The sequence below is a fragment of the Panthera onca genome, chromosome B1 (assembly GCF_046562875.1).
Source record: "Panthera onca isolate mPanOnc1 chromosome B1, mPanOnc1 haplotype 2, whole genome shotgun sequence".
NCBI classification, from domain to species: Eukaryota; Metazoa; Chordata; class Mammalia; order Carnivora; family Felidae; genus Panthera; species Panthera onca.
In genome coordinates, this window is record NC_138342.1 from 64159261 (window position 1) to 64185791 (window position 26531).

The 26531-nt window shown below is 39.8% G+C and overlaps 1 protein-coding gene across 6 annotated transcripts in view; it reads right to left on the reverse strand.

The window, feature by feature from the left end:
* The window catches only part of PAQR3 (progestin and adipoQ receptor family member 3), a 27845-nt gene extending 15720 nt beyond the window's left edge, over positions 1–12125 (reverse strand). For 3 of the 6 annotated variants that reach the window (XR_009616333.3, XR_009616331.3, XR_009616330.3), the window contains exons 1-3: positions 11740–12085; positions 7300–7462; positions 2676–2831 (exon numbers count right to left, since the gene is read on the reverse strand). Coding sequence is in view for 1 of the 6 variants with exons in the window: in XM_060654808.2 (XP_060510791.1) it covers positions 2676–2831; positions 7300–7462; positions 11740–11924 (504 nt within the window). In the remaining 5 variants the exon portion in view is untranslated. Of the gene's footprint in view, positions 1–2675; positions 2832–7299; positions 7463–11739 lie in introns of all 6 variants that reach the window. The other 3 variants (XR_009616335.2, XR_009616334.2, XM_060654808.2) reach the window with 1 other exon arrangement.
* Positions 12126–26531: the final 14406 nt, after the last annotated feature.

The following is a 26531-nucleotide window of genomic DNA, read 5'->3' on the forward strand; positions in this document are numbered from 1 at the left end:
TGTGAAAAACAAAGAGGTGACAGGAAGCCAACTAGAATATTAATTGGAATAACTGATTCAAAGAGAGAACAGGGGCTTGGGCTCTTGTTGAACAAAGAAGACAGATGTAAGCAGCAGATTCAGGAGACTTTTTACAAATAAACTAAAATCTTAATGGCTGACTGGATGTGTGAGAGGGCAGTAGAAGATAGCTAGACTGTTCCCAGTAAGAAAGGCCATGCAAGTGGCTTTTACTAATGCAGCAAATGAGCAAAGATGAGCCAGGTGTGTGTGTGGGGGGGGGGGGCGGGGGGGTGAGGGAGAGAGAATGGGAAAGCATGAGACAATGATCATTTTAATTTTTTTTTTAATGTTTGTTTATTTTTGAGAGAGAGACCGTGTGCGAGCAGGGGAGGGGCAGAGAGACAGGGAGACAGAGAATCCAAAGCAGGCTCCAGGCTCTGAGCTGTCAGCACAGAGCCTGACGCGGGCCTGAAGACACGAACTGCAAGATCATGACCCGAGCCGAAGTCAGACGCTTAACCAACTGAGCCACCCGGGTGCCCCAAAACAATGTTCCTTTTAAAATATTTTAAGTCTGAAGGGCTTATAGAATATTTAGGTATCTAAATGAGCAGTTGGAAGCTCAAAAGTTAGCATCACATGGGGCAGAGTTCTTCAGCTGGGCTCCAAGGACTTCTGTAGGGCTACTAGCTCCCTGAAATCCCATGTCAAATTGTTTGGTTAGTCTCTGCCCAAATGTACATTCTCCTGGATGGAGGGTCTAGAGTTTTCAATTGCATTCTCAAAGTAGCCTGTGTTCCTTAAAAGATAAAGAGCCACTATAGAAACCAGATATTTGGAAATGATCGGGTACCAGAGGAAAGAAAACAATTTTTCCTTTAAATAATCATTAGTTCCAGGGGCATCTGGGTGGCTCAGTCAGTTAAGCGTCCGACTTCCGCTCAGGTCATGATCTCACGGTCCGTGAGTTCGAGCCCCGCATCGGGCTCTGTGTTGACAGCTCAGAGCCTGGAGCCTGTTTCAGATTCTGTGTCTCCCTCTTTCTCTGACCCTCCCCCGTTCATACTCTGTCTCTCTCTGTCTCAAAAATAAAATAAACATTAAAAAAATTAAAAAAAAAATCATTAGTTCCAGTAGTTGTCTTTCTCTTCTAGCTTTTCTGAAGAGAGATGCACAAAGAGTCCCACTAGTCTCCTGGATTATCAGGTATGTTTAGGAACAGGTAAACAAAAAACAGCTTAGGTTTCAAAGAAAGAAAGAGTAAGTGAAACAATTCAATCATTACATAACTGTACTCACAAGCTCCTAGCTATCAGCTTATTCCCTCAAATTTTCTAAAAGATGTAAACAGTTTCATGCAAAATCAGTAAGTGAAAGCTGAGCAGATATGAGTACTTTACTCAAATCAAATCAATTTACAAGGTTAACTGCATATATGTTTAATTATATGCTTAAGTTCCAACATGATTAGGCCTAAAAAGCAAATGGCTCATAAGTAAGTGGCTACAATGAGTAATTCTCTTACTTCAAACCAAATTTATGATTTTCCTGTTTGCTAGTTTTACACTTCAGCTTTACTGGCAGTCATCTCTGTTACTGCGTAGAGACAAAGGTCCTACTTAAGAATTCCCAAGTCAGCAGAATCCTGTGCTATAGCCAGTCGTCCCAGGAAGTGACGGCTGGGGAGTCTGGCTTGGAGCACCTGTGACATGCGGAGGGCTTGTGGAGAGGACAGGCTCTAGTCCTTGTGAAGAGGGCTAGGGGTGCCTAGGATGTGAACTGCCCCCGAGCAGCTCTGTTCTGGCTCTGAGAGGAAGAAACTAAAGGACAAAAGAAAAAGAAAAGAGTAAGGTAGGAGGGCAGGACTTTCTGAGTGGGAGGGCTTGCTGGGCCCAGGGGAAGATTCAGTTTGCTTCCTCAACTGGGACATGAAGTAATGAGGTAGAGAGTTATCTTCAATAGTTTGGCGGCCCAATATTTTTAGCTCAGGTGCTATATGATCTGATAGCAGGGCTTCAAATGGTGCTTTGCACAAGGACACAACTGACTTTTGTGACATCAAAGTCAGAAGGTAGAGTTGATTTAGAACTCAGAATAGATGCATATTTATTAGTCACTTACCTCCTAGCTGGTCTGCCTCTATGCCTACCTCCAAATGTAAGACTAAGGAAAGGAAAACATATTTCTTATGAAGAATTGGGTCAACACACTCACAGACACACCCTTTATTTTTTCCACTGAAAGAGGAGTAAGGATCAGGGAAAATAGCAAGCAGCAGCCAGCTTCCTAATTTTATCAAGCGCTAACTTTAACTTCAGCTCTATAGACACAAAAATAAAAGACATGTAATGTGCATCTGAGGGATCACATAGCTATATAGGTTTAGTGGAAACGTAACTTTTGGTTTCGAGAAAATTAGTTTACATTAGTTTCAAGAAAATATCTTCAAATATATATTTCAATGGAAAATTAGTAAAATGAGTATGGAACTGATAATAGATGTTAGAGATCGCAGGGCCATTTTGAAAAATGAGTTTATATATACACGAGACTCTTCTGTTTCTTCTATAACTTAATTATGTGTTTATTCAGAAGTTCAACGGAAACATTCATGGCAATAAAACCCAAGACCTACATGAAAAGTAGAATATAAAATGTTTTAAGTTACTTACGTTATTACAATAAAAAGCATAAAATACACCAGAGACATAGCAGCCCAGTATTCCAATAGAAATTCCTGCATAATCTAATGCCATCCATCTTCGACAGGTTTTTTCTGATCGATGGCAAGAAAAAAGATGATAGCCCACAGAGCAAAGCATACAGACCTATGGAAAATAGAACAAATCTTAGCAAAGCTAAACAAAAAGAAATTAAAGCAACTCCTGTGTGGCATTCAGTTTCCTTTTTAAAAAAGTACCCACTGTAGAAGTAATCCATGTCCTTAAAAAGATAATCAAAGAACACAGAATTGTATGATGTAAAAACATAAGCTCCTCCCACTTAATCTATTACCCAGGATTAGCCCCTGATAACATTTGTTATGTGTCCTTCTAGGTATCTTCAAAGAATGTATTGAACATGTATGATATACAAGTCCACACAGACACATATGATATATACTTTTTAAAGTTAATCAAATGGAATCAAATTATACATTCTGTTCTGCAATTTTGGTTTCTTCACTTAAGACTTTTCGTGTCTGTGCAAGAGTTCATTGTATAGAGTTTATTTTTGGGTTGTGAGTTAAACACAGCTTTGTTGTGTCCAAGAAAAAATGATTATGACTTATGCTGACTTTATGTGTTGCCATATTGACAGCAAAGCTAATCTGATTCAAGCAGCTGCTCTTAAGATTGATAAGGCTGTTATGGTTGAACTCCCTTCAGCCATTAAATACCTGCTGTGTATCATGCACTGGGGATACAAGGATGAGACCTCTATTCTCTGAGAGATTTTTCTGAAATGAATGAATGAACAGTGGTAATAGAAGAAGTCCTACAGGAAAAGTCAGTGCAGAGCACAGGGGAGGAGGGGAGGACTGGGCTTGTGGGTGTATGTGTGCATTTGGTGGGTGAAATGGTGGGGAAAAGAGCTTCACAGAAGGGATGCCACTTACATTGGATCTTAAAAGGCTGTTCTGGCATTCCTCAAGAATATAAATAAAAGTGCTCACATATTTATTGGAGGGTCCACAGGAAAAGCAACATATTGAAAACACAGACCATTAAGGACTGTCATGTGGCCCTCTCATAATACAATTATGACAAGTTCTACACATCAAAGAATTTTAACATCAATATTATGGGCTAGGTGTGATACTACTGAAGAGTTTAAGTGCAGTCTTACAGAAAGGCTAAGATGGGAGGTTTTAAGAGTAGCCCTAGAGAGCAATGGCAAGACCCTATCCTAAGCCAGTGACAGTGGGGGTACAGAAAATGGCACAGATAGATTATATGAAGTAGGTCAAACTGACAAATATTTTGTAAGCAACTGCTAAGGCAGACAAATGGTCAGGTAGCTATTCCAGAATCCTCCAGATTCTGGTCATTAATGACCTCCAGAATCTGGTCATTAAACAAACCTAATCAGGCACCACAGCCTCAATACCATTATTTAAAACAGTGTACCTAGCCGCAATGTCATTTCTTCATCCATAGTCTAAAATCTTCATCAGTCTGTGGCTTTGGCTACTAAGCCACAAGTCAGGAGTTCACTGACCCAATTAAATATAATTCTAAGAAGCTTGGTTATTTGTTTTCTCAGATTACCCTTGAGATTAAACACAGCAAATCCAGAGAATACCAAGGTACATATTTTCATTGACAAGGAAAGATCTCATCGTCACAATGCTGAGTAACACAAAACAGCAAGCAGAGATGATCATAGCTCAGAATTAGGTAGACAGGTAGGTAGGCAGGCGGGAGGCAATTGCTCATACACAAATGTCTGGGGGAACTTAACCGAAATGTCAAATGTGGTTACCTCTGGAAAGCAGAATTTCAAATGGCTTTTACTTTCTTCCATATACTGTTTTGTTTGTTTGAACTCCTACATGAATATATTTTATGGCAATAGTAAGAAATAGTAAAGCCAGTTTCATTGTGAAAAGGAAAATAAAGAGAAAAATTACACTTATCAAAAGGAAAGTCGAATATAGAGTGTTAGTAGAGAACACTGAGTTTTTAAAAAGTAAACCTATACTTAGTACGTTCTGTTTTAAAAGAAATGTATTATTATTAGAGTTCCTTAAAAAAAACTGCCTGAAAAATTATCTGACAAATGGAGTATGGTTTCAGTTTTCTGGGAACTTTCCTTCTGTGGAATATCTTTCTCCATCAAAGTAGACAGAAAATCAGAGTGTGACATCCTATATCAATCTCCTTGGCATGATAACCAAATACTTCTCGATCTGGCTTCTTCTTCTCCAGCCTCATCTTTCTCCATCCTCCTATGATCCAACCAGAAAGGTCAACACCTACAAGTCCAGAAAGTGCTGAACTATCTCTTGCTTCTGGGCCTTTACACAAACTATTTTTTCTGCTTAAATGCCCTGCCTCACTCCCTTCGGCCCTCCCACCTAGGTGACTTGATTTTTATGACAGGTTGGTTTTGTTCAGCACTGTATTCCTGATGCCTAGCTTAGTGCCTGGGTCTAGATAGGAGGCATTCAAAAAAATATTTGTGGAACTGAATGTAAATGAAATGAATCTAGGGAAAGGCATGCCTATATTCTACTCTTCCCTCATACAGAAAGACCTCTAGGAAAGTTCAAAGCCCTTGAAATTACATTCTACTATTCTACATTCAGAATGTACTCTAATAATCTGGTTGGTAGGAAAACACTGAGCATATAAAATGGTACAAGTGAAAGAGCAAAAAATGTTATGTCTTTTAAAAATTACATGTAAATTGGGGCACTGGGTGGCTCAGTTGGTTAAGTATCTGACTTCGACTCAGGTCATGATCTCATAGTTCGTGGGTTCGAGCCCTACATCGGGCTCTGTGCTGACAGCTCAGAGCCTGGAGCCTGCTTCAGATTCTGTGTCTCCTTCTCTCTCTGCCCCTCCCCGGCTCATGCTCTCTCAAAAATAAATGAATGTTAAAAAAATTTTTTTTCAATTACATGTAAATCAATCCTTGTGATTTACCATATTGCCTGCTCACTCTAAGAATTTAGAAAAATTGAGCAAGCAAGTTATAAATTTAATTTCATAAAAATAAAATAACAGAAATGGTAGTTTTCAGTAGGGAAGATGTGCTGTCTTCAGCTGTCATTAGCATCTTGTCCAGAAAGATCATTGCACTAGTAGCTAGAACAGGATTTAACTGTCCTGCTCAGTAACCCTGGGCAAGTCACTGTAACATTTTGGGTGCTTTTTCGTTGGCAGTTGTAATTATTTCAGCTTTTCAGTCTGCAATGCATTGTTTTCTTAAGCCAATATAAAAATTAATATGCTTTCCCTGAATTAACATCAGTTCTGGCTAGATGGTGAAGGAATAAAGGGAAGAGCTGGGGGCTGAGAAAAACATGTGGGATTCTCAAAGTAGATACTATCCATATAATTAACAGTAGAGTATAAACCAGTTCTGCTTATTAATGGTTATTAAGGGCATCTTAGTCTGTAAAATACATCTAAAAATTTAACTGTAAAGAAATTGATTCATTTTCATTTTCAAACCAGAAATGGATTCTAAGAGATGTTTAGGCTGCCATCAGGACAAAAATCAAACCTGAGAAGGAGTATACTGTAAAAAATACTTAAAGAAACAATAAATTTCAAATAATAATAACATAAAAATACAGGTATTCTTTCCCTTAAAGAAATTTAAAATTATTCCAGAAACTAGAATTAGGAAAAAAAGGGGAGGGGAGATGTTCCCAATGTGTTTTTGGTCATTTAACTCCCAAGTTTTAACTTGAGTTGAATGATGAAGGTCTGAAGTTAAACAACACATTGTGCAATATCTGTGCAGCTGGCTTACAGATACACCTTTCAAACAGCAGCCACAGATTAACTGCAGGGAGTGCTGGCCTCTGTTTGGAAGAATGGAGATGATAGCTTTCTCTTTTAATTTTTTTGTTTTTCTGTACTCTCTGCATTTTATTTAATTTAAAAAATGTCAGCAGGATTTTGGTCCACACTTGACTTCTTCTTTAGGATTATTTGCTTTTAAAACTATTACATGTAACTGTTAAAGGAATTTTACAGATCCTTGAAGAAAAATGTAAGTGCTAGGGAACTAACAAATACAACAGGTAGAGAGGAGGAGAAACTAAAAGAATCTGAAACCAGGCAAGCATAAAAAGACCAAAGGAAATGAACATTAAAGCAACAGCAAAACCAGACGTTAAAATTAAGACAGTAAGGAAGCAAATGCAAAATCTCAGACCTATAAATAGGAAAAAGACGGGGAACACTTCTCAAACAAGTTTTAAGCAGTAACTAGTGTTCTATCTCTGCCAGAAAATAAGACTACAGAGGTTCCTATCCTTATATTTTTTTTTATCCTTACCTTAATCTTACAACAGAAATGTCTAAAAAGGGAAAGAAAAGGAAAGAAACTTTCTCAGTCTTTAAAGTCTGTTGGATTTCAAGTATACTCTAACAGTAAAGTCCAAATATACTCCCATAAAAACATTTTTGGTGCTTATATTATAAAAACAAATAAACTAACCTATATGCTATGTTGGGACTCTGTAAAGCAAGTGGTGGGCGTGAAGTAAGATCACTTGCCCAAGCTTGTCTGACTAAAGTTCTCTTTACCAATAATAGTGTTTGTGAAATGACTTACCTGGAAGCAGAAAAGACAAATAGAACAAATTACAAAATCTTCTCTGGATGCACTTGCCGAAGGTAACACTGATGTCATGTCATATATTCCCAGTGTAAAGAAGAGAAAGAAACCCAGCAAATGACTCCAGATATTTACCGTCTCATTAGATAAAATAAACAAACTGGAAAACAAACAAAAATGCATCTCAGATTTATACTGGCTTGTTCACTGTCAGCATCTAAAAGATTAGGGACAGTTTTGGGGGGCAGTTATCCAACACTTGTTGCTTTAAGCCCTTACCCTCATATTTGCCTTTTAAATACAACATCTCACTCTGCTCAATTAATCTTTAAAAGGATATTAAAAACATTTTTTTAATGTTTATTTTTTGAAAGAGACAGAGTGTGAGCAGGGGAGGGGTAGAGAGAGAAGGAGACACACAATCCTAAGCAGACTCCAGGCTCTGAGCTGTTAGCACGGAGCCTGACGCCAGGCTTCAATTCATGAACTGTGAAATCATGATTTGAGCTGAAGTCAGACATTTCACTGACTGAGCCACCCAGGCACCCCTGTTTAATTAAATTTTTATTTTATTTTATTTTATTTTATTTTATTTATTTTTTTTTTTTTAATTTTTTTTTAATGTTTTTATTTATTTTTGTGACAGAGAGAGATAGAGCATGAGCAGGGGAGGGACAGAGAGAGAGGGAGACACAGAATCGGAAGCAGGCTCCAGGCTCTGAGCTGTCAGCACAGAGCCCGATGTGGGGCTTGAACCCACAGACTGTGAGATCATGACCTGAGCCGAAGTCGGATGCTTAACCGACTGAGCCACCCAGGCGCCCCTAATTAAATTTTTAAGTTCATCCATGTCTCCACCAATCCTGACATTTTAGAGCTCTTTTGGTGCTCACCCTATTGTCATATTTACCATTTCCCTCCTCATATGAGTTATTTATGTATAAATTCCTTCTTGTCCTCCAGCCTATCAACTCCCTGATGGCTGGCACCATCCTTCTTTATGACACCACTGTCCCAAGCATAGTGCCTTGCTCAGATTAGATGCTAAATGTCCATAGAAATGCATGTGCAGATTAAATCTGGATGTTAGCTACATACTTACATGTTTAAAAGCAGGTATCTGAAAGCCTGCCAAGTATAAGGTCAGGCACAAACTTAAAGTACCTTTTTAGTACACATCAAATGTAAATGCAAAATTAAACAGACTCAAGAGAAGCAGAATAAATACAAACTGTACCACTGGAAATGTCCTTTAAGACAGGCATGTCAGGGGTAGTGCCTGGCTGGCTCAGTCGGTTGAGCGTCTGATGTTTGATTTTGGCTCAGGTCATGATCTCACGATTTGTGAGATGGAGCCCCATGCTGGGCTCTATGCTAACAGTGCAGAGCCTGCTTGGGATTCTCCCTCTCTGCTCCTCCCCGGCTTGCCTGCACACACCTGTGCTCTCTCCCTTCCTCTCTCTCAAAATAAATAAATGAACGTTAAAAAAAAAAAAAAAAAAAGATAGGTATGCTGGAACAATTTTGCAGTGGCTGTTTGAAACCAAACTAGTTCACAGGTGGCATGAGTTTCTCCTCTTTTAGGAACAATCGGTTACTTTTAATATCAGTACTATTTGCTCACTAAATGCCTAACTGCTTTGAGTTTAAGTAGTCTTGACAGCACAGGCTGGTGTAAAGTGCACCACGCCAACCACGAGTCACAAGGGTCACTGCTCCTGCATCCTCACCCTCAGCAACAAATTAGCTCTGTGATCATGAGCAAGTCACTTCCAGCTCCTCCATTTTGTGAACTGCTTCCCCAGCTGTGAATAGAACTCATCAATAGAAGGTGACATCATGCCTAATGATTAAAATTCTCTTGCAGTTCTCTTGCAAAATCAAATCTTTTTGTTTAAACTAAGATCTTTGACGTTTACTGGTTCAGAATCCTTATAAATAAGCATTAACGTATATACTCCAATGTACTGAATTGGTAAGAATCACCATGGTTCTCATTTTCCCGCATCATAAACATAACAGGGTCTCACACTATCAATTGATTATCAAGAATAAAGTGAATCTTGTTATGAATTTCAGGCTTTACCCTGTACAAGCGTCAAGTATCAAGACCACTTATATTGGGGCAGGGGGGTAAGGACGCAGGAATGTGAAGGAACACCTCTAACTATACAACTGTTTTGACGATCAATACTCTGTTCTGCCTGTTGCCTCAAAACTTTTCACTTAGTGAAACCCAGTATACCCTGATTAACTGAACTGAGAGCCACAAGCTTTGGCATGCTCCTTCCAACTAACAGTGTTGGCAGAACAGCTGTGACATACAAAACCTCTCCTTCCATCCAAAATCTGTTCTGGTCACTCCTGACAGCCAGAAGAAGAGAGGGCAGAAGCTGAACCTGGAAAAGACCAAGCTGGTGGGACGAGCACTTGGAAAAATATTCCCCGTAGAGAATCTACTCTTATGCTGTGAGAAGTTACCCATACTTTGTTCACCTTCAAAATCAATAATCACAACGATAACAAGTGAGTCACCATTTACCGAGGGCTTGTTAGGTGCCACACCCTGTGTAGCATTTTATATACATAATCTCATTTAATCCTTGATATTTTTTGGAGCACACATTGTGATTACCCTCATTTTTACAAGAGGGGAAAATAAGGCTCAGAGAGGTTAACCTTTGTTCAAGGTCCCACAATGGTTAAGTGGCAGACCTGGATAACCAAGTCTTTTTGACTCAACAACCCAACATTAAAGCACTGTATGTATTTCGTTTCTCAATCCATGAGATTTGGACACTAACATCAGAATGCAGAGGACTATTGCTACGTGGGTATAAAACACTTAATGGCAATTCGCTACCTGCTCTGTTCTTGTGGACTCCACATCCATAGCAGGGCCTAGCTCTGATTTCTTGTGTAATAAATTTATGCAAAGGAGACAGTGGGGGTCGGGGGGGGGGTATAGTACTTAGGATTCAAACTGTGAAGGCTCGTGGGCCATCCACTGAAGTAGGGATGGGCAGAAATGTCACTTTGTGACTGTGAGTCCAAAACACTTTCAAGACAGGACAGAAAAAACTGAGGAAAGACTATGCTCAAAAGAAGACGAATAATCAGATGCGTGGTTGCTTCTTGAGCAACTTAACAGCCTACATTCCAGCATTGGGGTTTGTCACCACGGTATCCTAGAGCTAACCAATATCTGCACCTTAATTCTCTTATGTTTAAAAATGTTTATTTTGAGAGAGAGAGAGAGAGCAGGGGAGAGGCGGGGTCGGGGGTGGGGAGAGAAAAGGAGAGAGAGAGAATCCCAAGCACACTCCGAGCTGTCAGAGCAGAGCCTGATGTGGGGCTCAAACTCATGAACCTTGAGATCATGACCTGAGCTGAAATCAAGAGTCTGGATGGTAACCTACTGAGCCCCCCAGGCGCCCCTGTACCTTAATTCTCTTAAAGTGGAGTTCTATAAGTATATACCTAACACAAAGTTTTAACACAAAGTTATTCTGCTATTTTAAGAACTAGAACACTGGTTTTTCAGTTTTGTTTTTTAAAACCCAGGCTTTCAAGGGACTCATAGTTTTAAAGGTTTAGATGATGAAGAAAGTCCTTTCTTAGAAATGCTTCTAGGGCTCTAGTGGAGGGTGGTGCCCGTTATAGGCTCTCTTTGCTACAGCACTTTTACTACACAGCGTTTTTCACACTGGTTATTATGCAATAGAGTTATTACCTCTTTAATGCGTGTCACTCAGACCAAACCTTAGTTTCGTGAGAAGAACAAGGGCCTTGTCTGCTGTTCTCTGCTTGACTTAGTATATAGTACCTGGCACCTAGGAGGGGCTCCATAGTATCTGCTCAATGAATGAATTGGGTTTCTCTCTCTCTCTCTCTATATATGTATATACATATACATATACATATATATACCCATACATTGCATATGGCAATGTGAACTTGTTTTCTATTATATTATTATAATTTCCTATTATATATCATGTTAGGCATTTTATTTGGCCCAAAGCATCTGAGTTTCCACAGGGCTGCTCTAAAAATAAAGCTTAGGTATACACAGGGGCAAGTATCACTTGGGCATCGTCAGTGGGGTCGATTCTAATAAGCACCAAATGGGATGAAGGATCTAGAAGCCCTCTGTAAAATGCAAAGCGCCATAGGAAAAATTGCTATAGGGGTAATTATAAACATTGTTAACTGTCATTATTCCGTGGATCTGGCACCCGGGCGGGGGAGGAGGAAAGATAACGAGACGGGAGAGGTGGCAAAAAGGAATGAAAGGGATGGGGCAGCTAGGAAATGATAGGCAAGGAGAAAAGCAGGGAAAACAGCAGGGACCCCAGACAAAAAAGGGTGTAGGTGGGGAGGAGGGGCTGCCGGCGCGCCCCCCAGGCGCGCCCCGCGGAGGCGGCCAGACTGTACCTTTTGATACACAGCCTGGAGGGCAGGTAGGCCCGGTAGCCGTCGGTGATGTACGGGTTGTCCTTGAGGGACACGGGGATCTGTTCGTAGGTGTAGAGACGGATGCCGCGGGGCACCAGGACTGGCCAGTACTGGTAGCTGCCCAGCTCGATGTAATGAGCGCTCTTCAGCAGCTTCTGATGCATCCTTCCCAGCCGCCGCCGCTCCCCGGCTGGGGAGCTCGCCCAGGCCCCGCCTCCCCGGGGAGGGGGCTTCGCCGCCGCCGCCCCCGCCCCGGAGCCCGCGAACGCAGCGCGAGGTCCTACGGCCCCGCCGCTGCCCAGGCCCCGCTCAGAGCTCTGACCGGCCACCGCCGTCAGCGCCGCTGCTGACCGGGCGGCGTCGCAGCCTTCTCTGACGTCAGCGCGCCGCGGCGGGCCCCGCCCCTCGCCTTCTTTAGGGCGGGGCTGGATGGGCCTGGGTTGGTGCGACGCGAGGAAGGATGTGCTCCTGGGCTGGCGGCTCGGAGCCGGTCGTTCTGGCAGCTTCAGGCTCGCGGGACGGAGGCGGCTGAGTCTGTACTCATCGGTGAGAAGAGCGCAGAACTGTGCAGGCGAATACAGGTGGTGTTTTCTTCAAGGGGAAAAGAAAAGTGTCCATTGGAAGAAAAATAAGAACAAGAGCTAACTCTGCTCCGTTTACTTTATGCCTAGAATCTCACACATAGCATTAGAAGGGACTCTGGAAGTTTAAGTAGCTGAAAATAGAGGAAAGATGATGCACAGGGAACATTTACCAAAATCGAGCATTACACTAAGCCATAAAGAAACCCCTAGCACGTTCAGAACACTGAAACCATTCAGGGTATGTTTTCTGACCACAATAGAATTGCAGTAGAAATAAACAAGAAAACTAAAAATTCCCAAATGTCTGAAATGGAACAAAACACTTGTAAGTATTTCATGGGTTTGATGAAGAAATTACAGTGGAAATGAGGAAATCTACTGAACTGAATGATAAAGATGGAACAGAGCCAAACTTGGGGTGCAGCTAATACAGTGCTTAGAGGAAAAGTTACAGCTTTCTTTGTTTCTGGCAGTGAATTATGATGCAAATGATTTTCCTTTCTTTTTTTTTTTTTTTTTGTTTCTTTATTTTATTATTTTTTTTAACAGCAACAGGGCAGAACAGTTTTGCATTCCTATATGTAGCATCCTTAGCCTATTATTTGGCATACAATAATCACTTGTGATTTCTAATATTTATTTATTATTATTATGTTAGTAATATTAGCTGGTGTTTGGGAAACAGTGTGGCTTAGTGATTAAGTTTGGAGCTTTGAAGCTCTACCTGGATTTGAATTCTTGTTCAGCCATTTACTAGCTATGTGCCCTTGTGTAAGTACTTAACATCTTTGTGTCTCAGTTTCCTTATTGGTAAAATAGGGATAATAGCAGTACTTTATGTTGTGAGGATTAAATGAGTGAATCCATGTAACAGAAAAGTGCCAGGCATATTGTTAGCACCCAACAAATGTTGGCCATTATTTGAGTTCAAGTGAAGGTATATTGGTAGGTAAAACTGGAAAGATAAATTAAGTATATCCTAAATGGCCTTAATGTCATGCAAAGGCATTCTTTCAGCCATGGAGCTAAAATTAATGTTTGAGAGCTAACTGTGTGCCCAGTACATTATCTTTATTGAAGCTTACTATGTGCAGGAATGCTTATTTCCTAATGGAGGAAGTTCATGTCTGAGAATGCCTGTCACTCCCATTGACCCCTTCTGGGAAGCTCCTTCTGCATGTATTCTTGCTGGTATCACATGACACTAACTTGTGGTTACTGCTGACCCAAAGGTGGATAAGTGATCCATGAGGTGTCCTGACACAAATGTCCATACAAAAGCAATGGTAATTAGCTTGTCCAATTAGTTTGTTTTTGGGAATTTGACCTGGACATGTGGGAAGGAAGTCTATAGCCTGGTATTTGAAAACAGAAGTAGAAAGATGCTCAGAGATGATCAGAGATTGAGAAAGAATCTGAGTTATGGTAATAATGGGACACTAGAGTGAAGAACTAAGAATGGTAGCTGCTTTGACTGTCAACAATGTACCCATGAAACCTGTTGCAAAATGACTTCTATACTGGCTTAAATAATTTATAACCCATTTCAGTTTTTTCTAATTCATTAATCTGGTTTAATTTTTAAATAAGCACTCTTTGATATCAAGCACTTAAAAAACCCCAGTTATGAAACTTGAGAGAGCTTTTTCACTGATGTCTGTAAGACCATGGAAGCAGGAGCAACATTGCTTTGGGGCATATCTAACATGATAACACAAAAGGGAGAAGTCACAGTTCTGCATAGATAGCCATGGAATTTTGGCACGTTGAGGGATCTGGCTGTTTAGTCATGGTGCTTGACAGAGAATTAAGCGGTCTGGTAGAGGAATAACATCTGGTGGGGTCTCCAGCACCTGGAGGGATCAAGAGCATCATGTAGCAGGAGAACTCGGTGCCACTGAAGTGACAGGTTGGGGAACTGAACCACCTAGTAAGAGATAGTGAGAAAATGGCAATGCCCCATCATGAGCACCTGTGAGACGCATCTTGCATTTTAAAGACACTTGTGTGTGTGTGTGGGGGGGGGGGGGGGAGGGTGGCGAGAGTGTTCTCAAGGATCTGGAAGCTCTACATTCTCACATGGGCCCAAGAGCAAGGAAACTTTGAATTTTTACTGTGTCAGTGAGTCAATCTGTACTTTACAGGCATATGCAGTTTGGGAGAACTTGGGATATGCCTTGTTTTATAGGATGAGTTTTAGTGAGCTGGGATGGAGAGATATGGGACCTGCACGGAGCATTTGGGTGAGTGAGATATTTTTTCCTTACCTTTCCTCCTTCCTTCCTTCCTGTATACCCTTTTTGCATTTTACAACTGTAACAGTGTTGGAGTGAGACTTGCAGGTATTGATATGGACACAACATGGAAATTTACACTTAACGAGTTCCAACTATATGCCACACATTTTCCTAGACACCAAGAAAACAAAGGTGAATAAGACGTCTTTTGCATATCTCAGCAGCATTGATATTTTGACCACTCCTTCACCTTAAACTCTCTTTTCTGGACTTTTGGGACATCCCTCACCTGGATTTTTTTCCTGACCTTTCTGGCTTGTCCATGCCAGGGACCTTTGATACCTGCTATTTCTCTACCTGATCTTTAAGCCAGAGTGTTTTTCAGGATTCTTTGTTCAGTTTTTTTTTTAATATTCTATTTTTATTCTGTGTATTTTCATGGCTTCAGCTACTATCTTTAAGCTGACGCCTCTCAAATCTGCAGTTTCAGGCCAGATATCCCTTTCGGGCATCTGGGTTCACATATAGAACTGGATATAGAAAACCTGAAATAATAAAAGTGAACTCATTACCTTTTCTCATAAATCTGTTTTTCATCCCATATCCTCTTTCGCTCAGCATCTTAAGCATCAGAGTTTTTTCCTCCCCAGCCCCATTTTATCAATACCCCCCTTGTTGTCCTTCCCCATCACTTTAACCAGTTCCTCACCAGTGATGCCAACTCCCCTACCTCATTAGGCTGGTCTGAAGAAATATGAACAACAAAGAGTTCATCAATTTAACTATACCCTCTTTAATCCTTTGCTTGAGTTTCTGAAGAAAATGACAAAATGGCATGGATTGGTGTCACTACAAATTCAGCTTGCAGTCTCTAGGGAACTTCCAACCTACTTTGGCTATTTTCAACATTCACTGAATACCTTATGCTCCCCACCTGCCACCTGCATCAGCAGATAACCTTCTTCCTATTTCACAGAGAAAATAGAGAACAGAGAGTGGGAACTTCCTCACCTTTCTGCTGTTAGCACTCCATCTCTAAGCTCACCACAAATTCTTTGTTTCCTTTCCATTGTCTCAGTAGAAATGACCACTTTCAGCCTCCTACGTAAGGTCAACCTGCTACCTATTTTTTGTATCATATTCCCTTTAGTATCTTTATGGATTTTGCTCTGTCAATTACTCTTCTCTCAGATGTATCTCCAACATTCGCCTCTCTATATTTTTTCTCCTTTTGCTGCATAAACATGTTCAAATCTCATTCATTTTAAAGCAAACAAGCAAAGAGAGAAAACCTCTCTCTTTGCCCTATGTCATTCTAAACCTATAGATAGCTGTCTCTCCTTCCATTCTCAGTCACACTTCTAGACACAGGAGTCTTCATTTATTGTTCCTGTTTCTAATTTTCCTTTCTTATCTCACTGCAATCTAACTTTTGTTCTAAGGTTCTATTGAAGCTTCTTCTGCCAGTAATGCTAAACTCAATGGACGCTGTTTTTTTTTTAAACACCTCTTAATTTTAAAATGAAAATACAAGAATAAACAAATAAACCACAACAAAATGGACTTTGCCAGCCACACCAGTATCCCCTTCATGTACCTCATACCACTCACAGTCTTTAACCTTCCTCTAAAAGTAATGAATACCCTGACTATTAATTACAAAAGTCAAAAGTTACCCCCTAGTGTTGTTTGATTTTTTTTTAATGTTTTTTTAACGTTTATTTATTTTTGAGACAGGGAGAGACAGAGCATGAACGGGGGAGGATCAGAGAGAGGGAGACACAGAATCTGAAACAGGCTCCAGGCTCTGAGCTGTCAGCACAGAGCCCGACGTGGGGCTCGAACTCACGGACCGTGAGATCATGACCTGAACCGAAGTCGGCCACTTAACCGACTGAGCCACCCAGGTGCCCCATGATTTTTTTTTAATCCAAGTGTGTATCCCTTGACATGGTAGTTTGTCTGCCCATTTTTTTTTTAAACTTGATCTATCTTTTTAAGTCCTTTTTTAAATGTATAGATTTTCTTCCATTCCTTTCATTGCTTACAACTTATCTGTGAAAGAACTCATAAAGTTTCTCATAGTCTATATTCTGCTAGAATCATGATACAGTTCCATATGTTACTCTGTCCTCTGTATTTTCTGCAAATTGGTAGTGGGATCCAGAGGTTTGATCACATTCCTGTTTGATCCTTTTGGCAAGACTATAGGTGGTAAAGTGTTCTTTCATGTGGAGACACATAATGTCTGGTTTTTGTTCTTCCTTGATGTTACCAACCAGTGATGTGCCTAGATCCATTAATTCATGGTGGTTGCAAAATAGTGATAATAAACTTTTGTCATTTTGTTTCCATATGTTAACTGGAATGATTTTCATAAGGAGATACTCCTCATCTACTGTTTGGTTACCTAGTGGTATAGTTCAAATAGGGAAAACAAGATAATTGATTCTTTATTTACCTAAGTCTCAAGAGAGCAAGCTGGTTCCCTGTCATCTTCACAAGGACCAATTCAACTGAAAAAATTACTTTGAACTCATGAGTTCAAAGATATTTGATCATTTCCAATTCATTGTTCATTTCTTCATTCAAGCTGAAATTTTTAAATTTTTGGTCAGTGGGAACCTCGTCAAACTGGCTCCTAAGTTCTGATGACATGACCTCAGTAGTCTTTAATGGCTCTTTCTTTCTGGTCCTGGATCATCATGTGAATTTACTGCTCCAGATTTAGAATTTATAATCAATCACTTCTCCCCAAAGCCCTCAATGAATAGCTTTCAAAAGGTGTATTCAAGTCCTAAATTCTGGTACCTCTGAATGTGACTATATGGAAATAGGGTCTTCACAAATATAATTAAGTTTAAGATCTCTAGATCTTCCTAGATTTAGGATGGACCTTAAATTCAATAACTGGTAGGTATCCTTATAAGACAAAGAAGAGGAAGATTTTAGACATGCAGGCACAGAAGATCATGTAAAGACAGAGGTCCAGAGGAAGGCATGTAAAATGTTAGAAGAGTAGCCTGGTTTCTCCTTGCTGCTTAAAATGTGAATCAGTGAAGAGATGAATGGGAGGAAGGAACTGTTAAGTAAAAAGATTCAAGCCCCTGATGATTTGGGAGTTCTCACACTATCCAGATCAAAAAGGATGCTAAAATTATGAAGTTCATTGTTGGAAAAGCATGCTCTAGAGAAAGGGTGAAGGATGTAGCTGGGAAACCTTTTGCTCTAAAAAATTAGGCTTGTGACTTACAGATTTATTCATCAGGAGCCAGGAAGAGAGATGAAATGATCCAGGAAAGATATGTGGAGACCCTCTCTTGTCTAATGGAGTAGACCTCCATGACATACGTAGGTGGACCACAAGGTTTTTGAAAGTGTAGCATTAGCAAAAACACTGACAGCTTGGACTGAAGGGGACAGAGAGAGACAAAATGAGGGAAGGATGTTGGTCTTTCAAGATTCTACAGGCAGAAAATTGGCTGATAGAGTTACTTGGCTGCAAACATGTGTTACCCTTTGAGAAAAAGAATGTCTCCACGGGCAGAGCCCCAGTGGCACAGAGGCTGGAAAGGCCCCATCACAGGCTCAGAGGCAGAGCATTGGGCTATAGAGGATTACGTTCAGGCCTTGAAATCTAAAGGAATTCGTCCTCCTGGATTTGGAACTTGCTTGGGACTGGTGACCTCCTTATTCCTTCCAATAGCTCTCTTTTGCAGGGGGAATGCCTTTCTTGTACCTGTCCCACCACTGTATTTTGGAAGCAGATAATTTGTTTTCTAGTTTCAAAGAACTACAGATGGAGAGGAATTTTGTCTCAGGATGGATCACACCCACAGTCTCATTCATACCTAATTTTAATGTGATTTGGGATTAGTGGACCGATGATATTTAGATAAGATTTTAGAGTTGATGCTGTAATTGGTTGAGACTTGGGACTGTTGTTGTGGAGTGCATGTATTTTGTATGCTGGATAGACATGAATTTTAGGGGGCAGACTCTAGTGGGGTGAGTGGTGGACCCCCAAAACATACATCCTTCTGGAACCTGTGAATGTGGCCTTAGTTGAAAAAATGGTCTTTGCAGATGCAATTAAATTAAAGGACTCAAGAGGAGGTCATTTTGGATTGAGGCCCCAAGTCCAATGATATGTTTCTCTGTAAGAGATAGAAGAGAGTGAGACAGACGTACACAAGAGTCCGTGTGAAGACAGAGGTGGAGATTGGGGTTACACTGTCAGAAGCGAAGGAAAATCTGAAGGCACCAGAAGTTTGGAGGAGACAAGGAATAATTCTCCCCTAGAGCTTTCACAGGAAATGTGGTCCTGCTGACACTTTGATTTCCGGCTTCTGGCTTCTAGAACTATGAGAGAATAAATTTCTGCTGTTTTAAACCACAGAATTTGTGGTAATTTGTTACAGCTGCCCTAGGAATCTAATACAGCCCTGGTATTTTTTAATGGGAAATAGTATTTCAAGACAATAATCTGGGTGGTAGATATACTCATTGAAATATTTATATTAAAGATTAGAGACCATACGAGTTCATACTGATATTTCCAATTAACAGTTCAGCAGTACAGGGTTTTCACTGAAAACTCTGGTTATTAAGAATGCTTAGGCAATCCTCTAATCTGATTGAATTAGAACATCACATAATTGCTTGTTTTATGCTGCATTATACACACAATATCAGATTATAATACTGATTACCACCACCAATTATGATGACTGACAAGTTATTTTTTTGCATTTCCTATGTCCATTCTTGCTTCCCTTCCTTTTTGCTTTTGTAATTGTAGCTATATCTACACTATCAGATCATACAGCCATTATATACAATATGTAATATATGTTATATACTATTATATAATATACATGTTATATATAGTATATATTATATATTATGTGTATGTATGTTATATATAATATAGTATATTTATTCCAATCTCTCTTTAACCTGCATTTCTTTCTACATTTAGTTAATACAGTGAGTCCTTATGTTAATGTTCTGGTCATTTTAGTTGTCTGCTACTTGTTCTTAATGAAATTCATTGGAAAAGACTTGTGGTGTGCTCGCTTCGGCAGCACATATACTAAAATTGGAAAAGACTTGTGGGAACAATATTCTCAGAGTTTCTGTGTATTAATAAGAGTTTGTCTGAGTCCTTCCTATATAAAGGTTAGTTTTGTGTATATAATGTCCTTAACTTACTTACATGTTCTTTCCTTGAGTATCTTTTTTTAAAAAAATATTTTTTGTTTATTTATTTTTGAGAGAGAGACAGAGAGACAGAGTGTGAGAGGGGGAGGGGCAGAGAGAGGGAGACACTGAATCTGAAGCAGGATCCGGGCTCTGAGCTGTCAGTACAGAGCCTGATGCATGGCTCAAATCCATGAACCATGAGATCATGACCTGAGCTGAAGTCAGAAGCTTAACTGACTGAGCCACCCAGGTGCTTCATCTTTTCTTGAGTATCTTAAATATATTAATCCCTTTTTTTAAAAATGTTTTTTAATTTATCTTTAGAGAGAGTGAGAGTGCACAAGGTGGGGGAAGGGCAGAGAGAGAGGAAGGAGAGAATCCTAAGCAGGTGTTGCATTGTCAGCCCTGGGCCTAATGCAGGGCTTGATCTCATGAACTGTGAGATCATGACCTGAGATAAAATCAAATCAAGAGTCAGACACTTAACTGACTGAGCCACCCAGGTGCCCCATAATTTGACTATTGTTGATAGCATTGCTATAAACATTGGGGTGCATATGCCCCTTGAAATCAGCATTTTTGTATCGTTTGTATAGACTCCGAGTAGTGCAATTGGTGGGTCAGAGGGTAGTTCTATTTTTATTTTTTTGAGGAACCTCCACACTGTTTTCTAGAGTGGCTGCACCAGTTTGCATTCCCACCAACAGTGCAAGAGAGTTCCTCTTTCTCTGCATTCTTGCCAACATCTGTTGTTTCCTGAGTTGTTCATTTTAGCTATTCTGACAGGTGTGAGGTGGTATCTCATTGTGGTTTTGATTTGTATTTCCCTGATGATGAGTGATGTTGAGCATCTTTTCATGTGTCTGTTAGCCATCTGGATGTCTTCTTTGGAAAAGTGCCTATTCATGTCTCCTGGTCATTTATTCACTGGATTATTTGTTTTAAGAGTGTTGAGTTTGATAAATTCTTTATGGATTTGGAATACTCACCCTTTATCCGATAGGTCATTTGCAAATGTCTTCTCCCATTCCATTTGTTACTTTTTAGTTTTGTTGTTGTTTCTTTTGCTGTGCAGAAGCTTTTATTTTTATGAAGTCCCAATAGTTTATTTTTGCTTTTGTTTCCCTTGCTTCTGGAGACATGTCTCATAAGAAGTTGCTGCAACCAAGGTCAAAGAGGTTGTTGCATGTTTTCTTCCTTAGGATTTGGTGGTTTCCTGTCTTACATTTAGGTCTTTCATCCATTTTGAATTTAGTTTTTGTGTGGTGTAAGAAAGTGGTCCAGTTTCATTCTTCTGCACATTGCTGTCCAGTTTTCCCAACACCATTTGCTGACGAGACTGTCTTTTTTCTACAGGATATTCTTTACTGCTTTGTTGAAGATTAGTGGCCATACATTTGTGGGTCCATTTCTGGGTTCTCTATTCTGTTCCATAGATCTCTGTTGTTTGTTTTTGTGCCAGCACCATACTGTCTTGATGATTATAGCTTTGTAATACAGCTTGAAGTCTATACTACCCAAATCAATGTACACATTCAATGCAATCCCTACTAAATACCACCAGCATTGTTCACAGAGCTAGAACAGACAGTTATGAAATTTGTATGGAACCAGAAAAGACCCTGACTAGCCAAAATAATGTTGAAAAAGAAAACCAAATCTGGAGGCATCACAATTCCAGACTTAGAGAGTCCATCTTAAGTGTTTATAAGGGCTAGAATGCTCGAGCCCTTCTAGGTCATACCCCATACCTCTTACATTCCCTGGATTGGACAAAAATCCCTCCTAGTTTCAATTGTGGCTCTCAATTTATTCTGCATCCTTTCCAATGAATACTTTTTGGCTATTATGAAGTTTTCCTGTTCTCAGGTCTGTCAGATGCCCCGTGGCTTTCCTCTGCTTTCTCCTTCACGTATACTAGGAAAAGTATGCAAGTCTTATGATTTGCTCATATTTTGAGATTTTATTTTATCTATTTAGTTTTAGAAACTTTTTCTCATGTATTTTTTGTTTTGCTTTTTAGCTTTTCTATTTCTGTGTAAGGATTGCAGAAAACCCAGAATCTGCGATGTGACCACCATCAGCATCTTCTCTGAGTCTTTTTAGTCCTTATTTTACTGACTCATCTGCAATGCTTATTTACTGACCACTTTTCCTTTCTTTTCTTCCTTGGTTTCAATAACCATGCTCTCCTGGTTTTCTTAGCATACTATTTTAGTCTCTTTTGTGGTAACTTTTTTTGTCCATCTTGTAAATATCCATGTTCTTAAGGGTTCTGCTCTTGATCTGTTTTTCTTCTCTACATACTGTAATTTGACTGTAATCTTCTTGATTCTGTGGTTTAATTTCCACATATATGCTAGTGATTCCCAAATTTCCATCCTGAGCTATACACCTAAATATTGAGTTTCCTATTAGATATTTCTCCTTGTCTCTCGTGACCATCAGACTCAGGAACATATCAAACGAAGTCCAAAAATTTTCTCTTCAATTCTTGTTTCACCTATTTTAATGGATAGCATCACCATCTAGTTAGAAATTGAGGAGTCATGTAAGGTAGGAGGTGGAAAATAAGTACAACTTATTTGCTAACCCTTATGGATAAGTAGTGGCTCCCTTGGGAGAGCTGATTTGAGACGTGAAGAGTATGATTGTTAATAAGGATGTCTGCTCTGGGCTGGGAGGTAGCATCCTAGTTCCACTCATTTGCAACTGTGCGCTATAGATTCTTCCCTCACCTTCCCTTCTCATGTTTAAACAATCAGTATGTGCTGTTGGAGTCCCTCTCCATTAAGTGTCTCAAGACCACCCCCTTTCTTCACTTCTTTTGTCACTGCTGTAGTTTAAATCCTGATCATATCTCACTAGCTACTTCTGGTCCACACCTTCAACTCAATCTAGTCTCTACCCTTATGCCCTTTAAAATCTAAATGTTATTTATTGCTATAAACAAACAGAGAGACAAGCCTGTAATGTCTGGCTGTACCCTTCAGGATATACTTCATGTCCTTTTAAATAATGTATCCTCAGGACCTAGACCTTGCCTTTGGATTGCAGTGAACCCTGTCTGTCTCTGCTCCCTTACCCACAACACAAATGACATACTGAACTACTCAGAGTTTCCTGAATGCACCACATTATTTCCAATCTCCTTTGCAGTCTTTTCCCTTTCTTGGAGTGCCTTTCACCCTCTCTCTCCTTTCTGTTCCAGGATAACTTCCACTAATCCTGCAACATCACTTTTTCTGGGAAAGTTTTCATATCCCTTATTCCAGTTAGAGGTTAGTACTTTTCCTCTGTGTCCCCCTGGCATCTGGGCAAACTATAGAATTGAATTTACCACACTCCAGTGGAATTGCCTTTTTCCCCCCATGTTTTTAGTGTCCTTTAAGGAGTCTTTTTTTTTTTAATTTTTTTTTTAAGTTTATTTATTTTTGAGACAGAGAGAGACAGAGCATGAACGGGGGAGGGTCAGAGAGAGAGGGAGACACAGAATCAGAAGCAGGCTCCAGGCTCTGAGCCATCAACCCAGAGCCCGACGCGGGGCTCGAACTCACAGACCGCGAGATCGTGACCTGAGCTGAAGTCGGACGCTCAACCGACTGAGCCACCCAGGCGCCCCTAAGGAGTCTTTTTAAAAAATTTTTTAATGTTTATTTATTTATTTTGAGAAAGAGACAATGTGAGCAGTAGAGGAGTAGAGAGAGAAAGGGAATGACAGAGAGAATCCCAAGCAGGCTCTGCACTGTCAGTGCAGAGCCCTACATGGGGCTTGAACTCACAAAACGGTGAGATCATGACCTGAGCCAAAACCAAGAGTCATATGCTTAACCGACTGAGCCACCCAGGTGCCCCAAGGAGTCTTTATTCTGTTTGTAGTTCCAGTACTCTAGGTGTTCTTTTTTTTTTTTTTTTTTTAGTAAACTTTTATTTTGAGGCCATTGTAGACTCCCATGCAATTGTTAGAAATAATAGAGAGAGATCCCTTGTACCCTTTGCCAAGTTTCCTCCAGTGGTGACACTGGAGTCCAGTAACACAACCATGATGTTGACACTGATATGGCCCAGATACGGAGTGTTTCCATCAGCACAGGATCCTTCCTGTTGTACTCTTATAGCCATCCCTACTTCACTCTTACTCTCATTCCCTTCTTATTCCCTGGCAACTATTCACCTGTTCTCCATTTGTATGATTTTGTCATTTCAAGAATGTTACATAAATGGAATCATACAGTGTATAACCTTTTGGAATGGATCTTTTCCATTCAGGATAATTACCTAGAAATTCATCCACGATGTGTGTATGACTAGTTCATTCTTTTTTTTTTTATTGCTTAATAGTGTTCCATGATATGAATATGCCACCGTTTGTTTAACCAGCCACCTGTTGAAGGACATCTGGGTTATTCCAGTTTGGGGCTATTATAAATGTTATTGCTATGAACAGTAGTATGCAGGTTTTTGTGCAAACATAATTTTTCATTTATTTGGAGTAAATGTCCCAAAATGCAATTGTGGGGTCATGGTTATATGGCAATTTCATGCTTGTGTTTAGTTTTATATGGAACACCAAGCTACTTTATAATTATTTGTTCAGCAACAAATAATGTTGCATCAAAACCCTTAGGGTGAATATCTGGATCAAATCTATTTTTATTAATTGCACAGCCAATCATATTAGCCACAAGCATGATATTCTAAACACACTGAAACATACTACAGAGCAGAAATCAATAAGGCTTAAATGTGGTAATCTTCTTCATTACTTTAGGAGTTGGAGTTTTTTAGCCTAAACTGTTTATAGCAATGGTGAGGTTTGATTTCTCACAAATGATATACAGACACTACAGTATAGTTTTTAATCTCCAAATGGCTGCACATTGAAAATTATATTTTAAAGCCCCCATACATGATAAACGTAGTTTGTTAACCACTAATGTACATTCAAGATGTAACCATAAGTCCTTTCATTTTTTTTTCTATTTCTTTAGAAAATAATTTATAGAAAATAATTTTTATTTTAGCGCTCTACTGGAGTGTTTGCCTTGGTAGTATTGTCTCATTTTGATACCAAGTATGTCCATTTGAAATTCGCACCCAGCACTTAGAAGAAGGTCCTTCAGGAATTGTGGAAGGAGCATGTGCTCTAGACTCAGATGACATGAGGCTGAAACTGAACAAGTTACAGAATCTCTTCTGGCCTTATTTTCTCATCTACTAGATGAGGATTATTCTACAAGTGGTTTTTTAAAAAATATTTTTATTTACTTTTGAGACTGAGAGAGCAAGGGAGAGGCAGGCAGAGGATCCAAAGCAGGCTCTGTGCTGATAGCAGAGAGCCTGACACGGGGCTTGAACTCACAAACCATGAGATCATGACCTGAGCCGAAGTTGGACTCTCAACCCACTGAGCCACCCAGGCGTCCCTTGATGAGGATTATTCTAAACCACATACATGACATGACAGGGCAGTCAAGAGGATTGAATAAAGTAACATATACAAAGTGCCTAACATGAAAAGACACCAGTAATGTTCAATGCCTTTCTCCTATAGCATTTGTAATTTCCTGAGAAATAAATTCCCAAGGTCTGTTTATACATTTTGTTCATGTTTTTAGTGGGTTGTGAGAATATTTCCTTGTCAGGAAACTTGTTAGGAAACCAATCAAATCCAAGGAAATATTCAAGGATAGTTGGTGCAGACTGCCAGTAGGCTTTCTTAAGATCAGAGGCAGATAGTAATATAAAGAAAAACAATTTCTACCCCACTGAAAACTTTGACTTCTTGGGACACAAACCATATCTTCTTATTTCTTATGTTTTGGCAATGAATATATGTCCACTAAAATTCAGTTCAGCTAAGTGAAGGAATTGTGTTTCTTAATTTGGACTCATTTATTTTTATTTTTAATAATTAAATGCTATCAAAAACAAGATCACCGCTGACAGAGCCCAAACTTCTAAAGAAACACCAACTTGCAGAATGGCCAAGAGCCCACAGATCAAGAACTACTTGCAGAGATCACCTCCTGACAAGCAGGGATACTAGCTTATTAATCATCTTGTGTCTAATTTGAACTTGTAAAATTGAGAAAGAGAAGTAGTAGTGTTACCATCTGGCTATTTGCTATTTAAAATTTGGAAAAATATGCATAACAGATAAAAAATGCCAGTTAATGTAATTTTGCATTTTTCAATGGCAGTTTTGGATTTCTAGAGGGAACTTCTTTATGTCAGAGAGAAGAATGAGAAGAGACATTTCCCAGGAATTTGAAGGAGCTACTCTACAGTAAAAGGTGATTGGATATATGTTCTTCAACTCTACTGAGGCGAGTAAGGAAAAAGTTTTAAACAATGGGATAAAACCAAAAAACCGAGGTTGGCTCTGGAAGAGGTACCTTAGTGGTGAAGAACGGCCGTGCCATAAGGCTTGGCCAAACTCCGAATAACATCTCCATTGGTCTGACACTAAGGTCTGAATGATAATCAAGTCTTCAGAGAGGCCCTGTTCAAATGTGTCAAGTTACTTTGGTGATATGATGCATTAGCAGTTGGCATAGAATAGTTTACCAGATTGGCTAGATGCTGCCTACATTGGAACCCTGGGCAAAAAGCACAGGCAGTTTAGTTTTGCTGGGAGTGAGAAAGATTATGGGAATTTTCTGGCATACAGTATTTATAAGGAAGAAGAAATGAGGAGCTGAATAAAGAGGTGAGAGACGGGAAAGGCGGCAGGAACACCTGG